At 38.2% G+C, this 12,468-nt stretch overlaps 1 protein-coding gene across 2 annotated transcripts in view; it reads left to right on the top strand.

Annotated features, from left to right (window-relative positions):
* Positions 1–12,468, top strand: part of CAMKMT (calmodulin-lysine N-methyltransferase) — a 411,942-nt gene that overhangs the window by 344,919 nt on the left and 54,555 nt on the right. The window contains exons 4-7 of one of the 2 annotated variants that reach the window (XM_004265076.3): positions 391–451; positions 2,471–2,525; positions 3,582–3,645; positions 11,078–11,144. In XM_004265076.3, coding sequence (XP_004265124.1) covers positions 391–451; positions 2,471–2,525; positions 3,582–3,645; positions 11,078–11,144 — 247 coding nt within the window. The remainder of the gene's footprint in view (positions 1–390; positions 452–2,470; positions 2,526–3,581; positions 3,646–11,077; positions 11,145–12,468) is intronic. The other variant, XM_033419162.2, reaches the window with a different exon arrangement.

The raw sequence follows: 12,468 nt of genomic DNA, 5'->3' as shown, positions 1-12,468 counted from the left end.
CAGTTTGTCTTCAGCTGATACTTATGAATTGACCAAAAAGAAGATTCATGTGTACGAGAGTGAGATCTACCTGAAATACCATTTAAAATTTAATTTTGGATATTTGTAATATTGGTTGTTATTGTTTTACTGTTTCGTTGTGACTGAAATCTAGTAAAAATGATTTAGGATATTATCCTATTTTCCTGGGAAAAGAGTTATAATCAACAACAAAAGAAATGCATGTGATATGACGTTACTAGTAATAATTATGGTAAGTTTGAGTCAAGTTGAAATAGCTTGTACTGAACATTATTTTCAAAAAGCCATTTCTTAAGAGAATGACTGTAAGGAGTGTTTGTAGAAGAAACTTCTGTAATCAAAAAGCCTATATCCTCTTGTGTTTTCCAGGCATCTGGCCGGCTGAAGAGGTTTTGGCTTACTACTGCCTCAAGCACAGTGACGTATTCAGGTACAAAGCTGCACCTAAAAATTTGTTTAGCGCACTATGGGTACTGTGTCTGCATCTTAAAGATCTCCATGATTACATTCTTCAAAGTAAACTGTTAAAAATATATATATAAGAAAGGAAGAAAGAAAAAAAGGAAGGAAAGGGGGAAAAAGGTCATGGTGAAAACATGTTGCTTCTGAAAAAGAAATCTGAATTGCCTTTGGGTACTAATATTGCACAGCAAGCTTTTTGCTATATGTCAAAGGCTTTTGATTTCCACTCAAGGCATTTTATTTCACTTAGATTTTGGGGAAACAAAAGTGAAGCTTCAATCAATCCTTACCAATTGTGATGGTCAAAAAAAACAATAAAGACATTCTTTAAACTTCTGCTAGGGAAATCACTACAGAACTTTTGATAAATAAATACCCCACAGCTATGATTTAAAGATGCCATCCCACCCTTGATTTTAAAGGTATTTTATATACCCAAGACAATATGTATTTGTAAAATATAAATTACCATTACAGATTCATGCTATGGAAATGAATGTTTTCAACTGTCAATGTGCATTATAGATTAAACCCATGGATGAGATTCAGGAAAAAGAAAAAACTCCTTTTTTAAAAAAATGCTGAAGATGTTTGGTAGACCCAGAAAATATGGGTTTTTTCATTTTATTCTCATTTTATAAAAGTCATCCAGTATATGCTTCCTGAATAGCCCATTATGATTCCAGACAAGCCGTTAGTGATCATTTTAACAATATATACTTATAAGATTGGGTGTGTGCTTTAACAATATGTATTTACAAGATGGGGTCAATAATATGTAGTTTTTGAAGCTCTATGGGTCCATATTTACCAACCAGTCTGTAATTGCTTTGAACAACTAAATACTCATTTTGTGTATTTCAGAATATGAATGTCCTTGCTTGGCTTCTTTTCCTCCTCTTCCTTCTCTTTTCACCTCTCCCTCCCTTGATTGTCTCTCTCTTTCTCTCTCTCTCTCTCTTTTTTTTTTATCCTGTTGAGGAAATAAACTTCCCAAACTGGGAAGAAGAAACGATCTCTTAAAGAGTCTAAGCATATAAAGTAAGAACAGGGCAGTATTGAATTGGGCTGCAGAGCTGCCCTAGAAGTCTGGCATCTGCTCATCTCGCTGTGCTTAAGCTTGCCTGGAGCTCCAATCAGCGAGCACTGGGCCAGGGCAAGAATGTCACACATTGAGGGCTGATATTTAGGCACAAAGAGGAAGGTAAGTGCAGAGTGCCAGACTGCACCCCCCCCCACCCCACCCCCAGACTGTCAGCTTTAACTCTGAGCTGCTTTACTTGTGAGCGGTGAAGTCAGAGCCCAGTCACTACTTGAGCCTGGGTTTGCTGGCTTAACCATATTATGTCCCTGCATTGTTTATTCACTGTGTTGTGTTGGGGTCAATTGTGATTTAAGTGTTAATTGCTAAATGCTCTTTGTGTAATTGTTCTTTATGGGGGCGGTTCAGCTTTCCAAAATGTTTCAGTTTGTTTTAGAATTTTTTTTTTAAATTCAAGATTGCATGTATTTGTGTGTGTGTGTGTGTGTGTTGTGTGTATGTGACCATAATATAGGTATATACACACTCATATATATTCTTCATTTACTTGTCTAACTAACTGTTTTTGAAGGAATGAATGTGGATTAACAGTGTTATCCTTTCCTAACAATTATCTTTCGCTACTCTAGCTAGTTTAGTTCTAAAAGACAGCGCCATTGACAAGGGAAAAAAAGGGAACCTTCTCCGATTTTTCAGCTCAGCGGTGGTAATGTTGCAGTGAACACTAATGAGGGAACCCCCACTGATTTGCCTGCTTTGTGACTTTTCTATTTCATAATTATTTTTAAAACGCAAAACGACATGCGGGAGCCTCGTCATGTCTCCACAGCTTCCCGGTAGCGCCGTTCTTACTACAGATGGCAATTCCTTCTTGTAACATATATATCTCTCTGACCATTTTCATCTAATTTGTGTGGGTTCTACCATTTCTTTTCTCTCTTTCAGGGACCTTGCTGTGTGTGAGCTAGGGGGTGGCATGACATGCTTGGCTGGGCTCATGGTAGGTCTTTTCTCAATTCCAATCCCATTCAGAGGGAGGAACAAAAGGAAAAATGTTCCAGGGCCTCCAACTGCTGGGTCAGAGAACCGTCAACAGCATCAGCTGCGGTCAAGCTGCCGGGTCTTGAGAGACCTTCTAGATTGACTTACTTTCGGATCATATTGATTTTATGGTTGCCTCGATGAGCAGAAACATTTTACCTCAGTGTAGTCAATATTGCTTGTTGTGACATTCCAGGCCTCGCACAGTGTTTCTTCGCCATAGCGAAAGCATTTTTTTTTTTTTTTTCAGATTATAGTCCCATTTGCTAAGATACAGGAATAGCCTGGCGAATCACAGTTGGAGCACCATGATATAGCTGCTAATGTTTTGCCTGCATTATTACACCAACAAACATGATCCAGAGCGCTCAGTAATTAGATTCTTTTGAATTAGATTGGCCATTCAGGAACGTCGTTCCCCATTCTCTGGGTTCTGAGTCATGTATTCAGGAGATATTATGTAGCAGCACAGTGCATTAGACAAGTTTTTATGTCTCTACAAATAAAAGCATATTGTTACACTGATTGGCATTTGACAAACCTGTCGCTCTTACACAATGTGTCAGGGTTACAGCCCAATGTGCGAGCATGTCAAAGCTCACAAAAAAATTACCCTCACAAAGCCATCTGCCTGCAATGCAAAGTTATATGAAGGGCATCAGGCAGTCAGACAGAAGCAAGCTGAAAGGCAGAGTGACAGCCTTGTATGATGGCTCTACTAGATAAACAGAAGCCCACAAATGAAAGCCTCTCAGAATACCATCATCCGCTGTCACAATGCAATTACCGAACAGAATGATAGCAAGATAGAGGCTCCCGCAAATGGAATGATAAAAGTATTGACTGATTTGATTGAATGATTAAAATAATGCAGACATAAAATGAAAAAAGATTGAAGATTGTTACAGAGAAATAGGTGAGGAAGCATGATACTGAAGGCTTGTCACTCCTGTCTTCACTTCCACACAGACAAGCATATTTGCTCATTGTTTGCTGTGCTCCCTTCTTTTTTCAGGTTGCTATTTCTGCAGATGTCAAAGAAGTTCTGTTAACTGATGGGAATGAAAAGGCCATCAGAAGTATCCTTATTCAGATAGAAAACGGGTTTGTTGTGCTCATTCCTTTTTCCCGGCTGAGTAACAATTGATATAAAGAAAGACAGCATGGGGTATTAAAAGAGAGTTCCCCACACACACATGATAAGTAATTAAGAAAAAGTAGAAATATATGGAATTCATTGGATACGACTAAGTGGTTTGTTTTTTTTTAATTTCAATGGATTTTTATAGTCACTTCTCATTAAAGGAGCTTATGATTTGTGGACCACTCAAAGCAATAAGAACGTTTGTTTCATAATAATTTTCAAGCACTCTTGTCCTTTTATTTCCATTGAAATCTGCCGGGATAAAATAAATGATTTAACATTTATTATATTGGATATTGCTTGTAAAAATTAACTTCCAGCTTCATGTTCATTATTACCTTTCTTCCGTTTGATGTTGTATGTGCAGACCATGCAATATTATACCTACTCTAATTCCCGAGGAGTTCCCTATATCTCCTCACTGGAAACGGCTATCAGTTTTTCATTATTTCCTTTTATTTAGGATTATAAAAGCTATCTCTTTTGTTCTGCTATGCTATTACAGTTCAAACCCCATTATATTAGATTATGCTTTACTAATATGTACACAGAGTTCATGAAAATTGAACTGTACTTTAAGAAAGCAAGCATAATTTGTGGCTACTTCAGCAATCGAGCTGATTTGTTCAGGAGCAGTTAACAGCCGTTAGAAATTGAGAGGAAAAGTGGAGGATATATTTGCTTTGGATTTTTTGGTGTGCCTTCCATTTAAATTATGAAAGAGGCAATCTACTTATTTGGATTTTAGGCCCCTAAAATGCCAAAGCAGTTTTGATTTTTGTAAGAGGTAAGCATCCTACTAGAGCCTATTTTCGGTTTTCTTCTTCTGCCTCTGCTATATAATTTTTTTAAAATAAAATTTGCAGTAGCTGTATCAGGCTGCTCAGACAGGAGAAAGGAGGTGCCAGAAGCACAGTAGCTAATGTTGTTCAGCGGCACTTGTGTGCTCTACAGAGCCCCACCCAGCTAATTGCCTGACACACTTAAAAAAAAAAAAAAAATCAGGAAGGAAAAACAGCCAATCACAATCTTGGCCTTTCACACAGGGGAAAGAGATCACAAAAGGTGCTTCCTTTTTTAAAATGCAGGATTTTAATCATGATCTTCAGACTGTCGCAAGTTTCTCAAAATATTCCTGAAGATGAGCGATATTGTTTCATTCACTCTGCTTTATTCTGAGTTCTTCCATGCACTGTATCATTTCACTCTGCTCCTCCTCCACATGTCAGGGAACACAGAGAGCAACAGGAAGTCAGGTATGCTGGCTCAGCCCCAGCGATGTTTTTTTGGGGGAAAAAAAAAAAGCAGGATTATTGGGAAAAAGAAGGTCATTTTAACCACGGAAACTTTCAGATTGGGCCCAGCAACCTGAGGTCTTTCTCAAGGCAGCAGGTGTCTTATTTAATAGCATCAGAAACCAATTAGAACTTTTATCAAACTATGGGAAGCATCTGTGGTCAGTATGTAAATTTAATTGTACTAAAATTATTGTTGAGCTAAACTACAGAGCTTCCAAAGAAGGGAAGCAATGCTAGTCATTAATTAATGCACCTTTGCTTTAAACAGCAAAGATGCCATGCCAGCTCTTGAAATCAGAGAGGAAATCTCAGATTCTGTACTCACTCCGCTGGCCTTTCAAAGAAATGATTGGTACAGCCCCCTCCCAAGAAAATGGATTTTTAACATTTGGTCCTCAGAAGCTCAGCCCTGAGAGTGCTTTATTGTGCTGGGTTTTACAATGGGTTTAATATAGCAGGGTGCCAAAGGGCAGGAGGGGAAGAACTTTACAATGTAGATAAAGTAGGTCCTTTCAGGATGCAGACCAAAACTGTTAGTGTGTTTTATTTCATCTCTTAGGACTTTCTTGACAGGGTTTAGTTTTTATCATGCAGTTGTTCTATGTTTGTGTGCCTTTTTCTGTTGTAACTAGATCTAATTTTTTTTAATTAAGAGAAAAAAGCATGCATAAAGCCTTAAAAATTGGTAACGTGTTTTTCCTGCTTTTGATACTAATGTTATTCTTGATTTGCTACCAGAGCTTATAACTGGCATTCGTTGTAAGCTGTTTTACCAAGTGAGGTTAATATGAATGAAATATTTTTTTTTCTATTTGTGTGCCCACTTTCTGTAAAATAACAGATTCACTGAATCACATACTGTTGATGCATATAGATTGAAACAAATTCATTTAAAAATTACTGTTTACATCTTTCCTTTAAAATTTTAGGAAGCCTAAATTATATAGCAGTTGTAGGATATTATCCAAAAATTACTTTCTAAAAAGTAAAAGTGGATGTCAACAAAAAAGAGGGAGAAACATTGCCAGAAGCCAGAAAATCTCTAAGCAAAGCTGCTAATTATTCTTAATGGGCAAGATGAGCACATTAAGAAACAAATGAATACATCAGTGAAATGTAATTGAAAATCGACCTGGCAATCACACATCACATCTGAGTATTGGCCTGTATATTATTCTCATCATTTAAATTATTTTTGTTGTTCTAGGCATCTGAATTGAGTGAATCCAACTGAGTCTTACTTCCTAGTCGCTTAAGCTTCTAAGATTCTGATTTTTACCTTTAAAAATAGCATTTTCTGATATTTCCTGTTTATCTTCTGTTATTTCTATTTTTAAAGTATATGAGGCAATGAATGGAGGCATTCTGAATCTTTATATCATAGAAGCGTATCAACCAGTTGTAAGGTTATTTATTGTCTCCATAAAATGTATCAAACGGATTTGGCTATGTCTTCTAGAGCTCTCTACCTTGAACCTAGAATGCTAGATGTGGATTTGAGATTTATTAAACAGAGATATCTGAAAAGAGAGTAAGACTCGAGGTATAAGGGAATGTTGTTAAATATTTTCTCAGGCTCATGGGTATGTGTCCCCGAGGTTTTCCTTGGCCTTTAAACTGCACTGCTGGGTCTAACCCAGAGCCCCCTAGCTGAGAGCCCTTCAGATGCTGTTTTATCTGTACCCAAAGGGAACAAAGGATAAATCAGAAATGGGATCATTTGGTTCATCCAGTTCTCGAATTTATCCTAAAATAGTGTGAACTGTGTTCCCTCTTCTTCGGCACAGCCTTTTTAGTGTAATGAAGAAAGAAATCTCCAAGTGCCCCCAGATAATAATTACTCAATAAAGTCTGGAGCTGGTGTTGACAGTGACATAAGAATAGGGGAAAGAAATGGTATACTGAGTTATTACTGATGCCAAGCCTCTTCCAAATCATAATGAATAAAAGTACAACACCTAAGGTGAGCAGCCCTTTCTAGAACACTCACTAATTCACCTAACACAAGTACCCTGCCCTGACCCGTCCTTAGTAAACACCAAGCAGGGTATCTGCAGAATATGGTGATGCTTGGTGACCCAGCCTCATGACTCTGACCCAAGCATCTTATCCCCACAATATGCACCATCTGGGTCATGATCTTGAGCTTAGGATTCTCCAAAAATTGGTAAATCTCCTGTGAATTTTAAAGAACATACCCCTGGCTTAACATTATTTTATTTAACAACATCCCTGACTTGAATAATTAATAAATGAAGCTTCATGTGACTGTGTAGCCTGTGGATGGTTGAGACCTTGGGAATGCCAGGCCATCATCCTGGGTCCAGGCCCCTTCCTCCAATATCAGTGTCAGCTGTTCTACTATTTACTAGATAGATCCAAAATGGATTCTGTGTGCCTCATATTGGGTAGGAGTTCAACAAATAGCTTTGGAAATTAAATTTAAGTTAGCTAATAAATTAAGCTAATTAATTAATTAAAAGGAATTAAACCACTATTAACTGCATGCCATTTCAAGTGCGAAAGATATAGCAGTGAACAAGACAGACCAAGTTCCTGTTCTTGGAGGACACAGACTATACCTATACAGAGCACATTTATACACGTGAAAAACACTGAAAATCTACAGGGCAGAAGTTCTTTGATTCCTTCCCGTCATTTAAATTCTACAATAAAAGTGTTCACATAATAGTTTTGAGCAACAGGGAAAGGAAATAAAGCTTAACTGCCAAACCTCACTTTAGTTACCATCACCAGCCTCTCATCCCTCCAAAGCTTTTGCCTGAATTATTGAAAAAGATAATGAATTGACGTGATTTAGGCACCTACTATGTGTTAGGCGCCTACTATGTGCTACTCCATAAGTCTGTAAAATAGCTACATCTTTCCTATTCTTGAGGTGCAGCTCAGAGAAGTTAATTTACCCAAATTCACACAGTCACCAAGTATCAGAACCAGTGCTAGAAGTCAGGTTCACGTGACTTCATAGCTTCCCTGCCACCCCCATTAAACCATCTCTTCACCAAAAACTGGAATGATTTGGTGAGTATCATCTTGCACTGGAGGAAAAGGCTTCTCATCCATAAATGTACAGTTGACATTGCTAACAGAGTTCAAAACGCCTCTACATCGTACTCGCAATTCATATGAGTAATAAGCACATTTAAGAATATTTCACAGCATTTAAATAAACAAATATTGCCACATCAGTGAGGTGCAATGAAACTAAAGGTAGCATAAACCAAGAAAGTAATGCTTTGTGAATCACAATGTTATTATTTTAAAAATACTTTCTTGCTTAAAGAACAATGCCAACTCTCAAAAATGTATTGAATATATGCAGCTACTGATAAATATAATAGTCACTAATTGCAGGAGGAGGCTAATATTTTAAACAAGATTTATATATAATTAGCTTAATTATATTTATGTATATAACATATATAATTTGTTCAAATAACTATTATTATACAAGCATATATATATATATATATAGTAAGGATAAAAATCAACTGAAACAAAATTAAGATGGATCCCCACTCTTGAACCATGCTTTGTTTGAAGAGAAAATCTAGTTATAGAATCCTGATTTCTTTTAGCCACAAGCATATATCCTAGAGCTCAGAAGTCCAGGTGCCCAAACTAGGAGACTGAAGGTGATTGCTCTGTATCTGTTTAATCAGAAATCGCATTAAGGCTTTCTTTGCACCCAGCACCTCCCACTGGAGTCTTCCAGAAGGTGGGTGCCTTCAGAGAATAGGATTTGGTGCATGCTGTTGAACACTATCCTGGACAGACTGGCTCGATTTGATTGAATTCCCTTTATTACCCCGAAGTGACACAGAAGAATGAGAAAATCTATTATTGGACACAGCGCCAGCCAGAGGAACCACCTCAGAATCTGACCTAAAGTAAAGGGTGGGGAGCAGAATATCAAAATATATCTCTTAAGGCAATATTTTAATATACTGTGGCCATTTTTTCTCTAGGTACTTGTTTTCATATAAAAAACACTTCCTAAACCACAAACTATATTTCCTTCCCAGTTCTAAAAATAAAGCAGCCTAAGTACTGCTGTGAATTTTTTCATTAAAATAAAATTGCTTCTGGAATATAAATACATATTCTTGCTTCAGCCTGATCACCTGGACTCACAGTTTTATAAATTGTATAAAAGTATATAGTGTTAAGATGTTTACTAAAAATTATTAATAGGTTTTCTGAGTTATATAATTTAACTTCCCTGTGACTATTTTATAAAACGTATTACCTCCACTAACAAAATAATATGTTTGGCTTGACAAATTAGTCATGTACTCATACGACGCTACAGGTGTACCTAGCACATTATGGCATGTGGTTTGGATGTCATGGAAACGCCGAGAAGGGTGTGGCCATAGTGTGGGGGAACTTAATCAAAACCAGTTGTCAGCTGACTCTTTACTAATTTTGTTCTCAGAATAAAGACGTCAGCTGTCCTTTTTCTACAAGACGTTTCATTTAGAAGACTTTCCTGAAATACTTTCTTCCTGAAATAGACAAAACTGTAGGCCGATGTGTCATTTTAGTTAATCAAAACAAGTAGGCAAATTAGTCTCTTTTATTTTTTTAATGAATGTAATTTAACGGTATTTAATTTGCATACAGGAAAGTTCACCCAGAAAAAAAAAAAGTCTGCATTATAGCACTTTTGTAAACCTCAACAAAGCCCTTCATTAGGAGACCTAATTGATTTTTCCTACCCACTCCTGGGGGAAGAAAGCTATCACAGTACCTGCTTATTCACTCAGAGAAGAAATGGGTGTGCCGAGTGTGTCAAGCAGAGATTTAGGTTAAAATGTCCTGTGGCTCTGTTCTTACAGGGAGATCTTGGCCAGTGCTTGCTTTGAGCATTCAGGAAATCTGTTTTTCTGAGCAATAGGGGAACATCGCTTGTCTGCTTGGTGTCCTCCCCGTGGGCCCAGTTTAGTTCAGCTTGCAACCTTCACTGGAATTATTTTATTTCTTGTTTATTTAAACCTTGCTTTATTCCAAAAGAGGGATTTTAAGGCTTCTTACAGTGACACACAGAATATACCATATAAAATAAAGGAGAAAGCGAGGGCAGTTGGACAGTAGAAAGCCAGGAAAACATCACGAAGGCAGGAATAGGAGCGGTAGAGGAAAGATGCGCCATAGAGCACTTGTAGTTGTTCAGCTGAGATCATCCATTTGGCTCTGAGTTGCACAAGGACCAGAGCAAAAAGAGAAACAGGAGCAGTTCTAAGATTTATAGTGGCCAGAAGCTGAAGCAAAACTAGTTGATCTGAAGTCCAGTTTTTCCCAGTGTTGAAACCTGACATGATTTCTCCCATGGGTCCTCATGAAGGTGGCGCTCTGTGCTCTAATGGACCAGCTCCTCAAAACATGGCTTCAATAAATATGGCTCTTTTTGTACAAGTCCTTACATGTCAGCCGATGGCCAAAGGCCAGACTGTAAGTCTGTAAAGACAATTCTTCAAGGGGCCTTTCACTTCAGAAGAATTTTCTTCTTCAGTAATTAGTTTTCCCTCAGAGATTCTCCAGCCTTTCTCCATCTTTCCCTTCTCACTTCCCCCCAAGTCTTTCCCTGCAGCTCATCCTCACTCTCCCCACTGGCATTTCGGAGATTGAAAATACTTTAACTTGGAGAGGCTCAGGAGACTGCCCTTGCCCTCCCCACGGACGGAAAGAGGCTAACCTTGGGGCTTCTAGCTCTTTTAAGCAAGTGGGGCCTGGCACCTGTGGCACAGTCATCTTCCCTGACCAGTGCTTATCACCCTGGGCCTTGACAATGTGCTCCCTGAAATGTATATTTCACAGGTGATAAAACTACAGTCCAGGGAATTAAAAGAGCTTGCCTGTGACAAGTAATTCAACATTTGGTGGCAGAGCCAGGGCTACACCCTTCTCCTCCTGCCTCACACGCTACAGCTCTTCTCACCATGCTGATCCCGCGTACGATAAGAATATCGTAGTGTTTGTGGGCCTCTTTCTGGCAGGGAGTCAGTTGACAATCACTGCAGAAGCTTTCTTAACTGTGGCCTATAGATGTGAGAGACATCATCACAAGGAATCAGACGGCTGGTGTGTTTAAGACTGGGAACATATCAAGCTGGTAAGATACCTTTTTGCATTAAAACACTCTGGTTGAAACTGCTTTTCTCAGTACTGTGGATGATTATTAAAACTAACAATAGCTAATATTTATTAAACACTGTGGGTCAGGCACTGTTTTAAGCACTTTAAAAGTATCTTATTTAATGCTTACAAGAACCTGTAATGAAGCAGGCAGGCGTTTTCATTACCTACAATTAATAGATGAGAAAAACTGAAGATAACTATGTTAAACACTGGGTTGGGAAGGACTTAAGGAGTGAGAGGGTGCAGTATGAGGTTAGGAGAAGCCCAGCCTGGGACCTTGTGAATGGCTCTATTTCACTGGTTCTCAACCTGGTGGAGGGGGACAATTTTGCCCCAGGGGACTCTTCTATTGTTATAAGTGGGGCAAGGTGGTTGCTACTGGCATCTAGTGGATAGAGGCCAGGGATGCCGCTAGGCCTGTGCAAGACATCCCCACACCCCTCCCCCCAGCAAAGAACTCTCTGGCTCAAAATGTCAATGGAACCAAGATTGAGAAACCCTGTTCTGTTTCATGGTTTTAAAATAGTCTAGGTATTCATTCCCTTTTAGATTCTGTTCCTTCTTATCCAAAGTAGGAGAATTGCTTACCCTCAACCAAAACAATGGTGTTTCCTGTGATGCTGCATTTTAATTTTGCCCCGTTGGTATGGACCTAGAGGAATAAGTAATCATTTAGTAGTTTTCACAAGAAATATCTGTATCTGTGTATTTTTCCTTTATGTGTTTAACCACAGACATTATTGGAAGAACAATCTAAGTTTTAATTAATTCTTTAATTACTGTTAATCTGTCATCCTTTGACATTTTGAGTTTTCTCTATGTTTGAGGATGCTTTCCCACCCCAAACTGCTCAGCTTGCAGGGGAACAAAGGTGGATGAATAGCAACAATGCTTAAAAACTAAAGTGGAAAACATACTGGGATGAGGATATGGAGTAGTGATAACTTCTTTTTTCTTATATTAACTGGTGAATATAATATGTCCATGTACGAATTTTTGAATCCTGCATTAGAATGTTCACAGTAGGCTGATGGCACAGGGGGCAGTATGCTCTGTGTTTCTCAAATAAATGAATAAACCAGTTCTGTTTCGCAGAAAACCTCCAGTAGGTCCAGAGAAAGAGCAATCTCCTACCTGGGTATTCTTCATTCTTAGGACAGCTTTTATTCCACAGTGCAGACTGCCATACCCTTCTGTGGAAGACTTCATTTTTGGATGTGATTTTCAACCTGGTCTTTTAGTTATCAATCAAAAACACATTTTCTATGTTGTCCTCATTTACATTTATTTAATGCTTA

Source organism: Orcinus orca, chromosome 13 (assembly GCF_937001465.1).
Source record: "Orcinus orca chromosome 13, mOrcOrc1.1, whole genome shotgun sequence".
In the NCBI taxonomy this organism is placed as follows: Eukaryota; Metazoa; Chordata; class Mammalia; order Artiodactyla; family Delphinidae; genus Orcinus; species Orcinus orca.
Note: the sequence above shows the minus strand (reverse complement) of the source record. Positions and strands in the feature narration are given on the sequence as shown.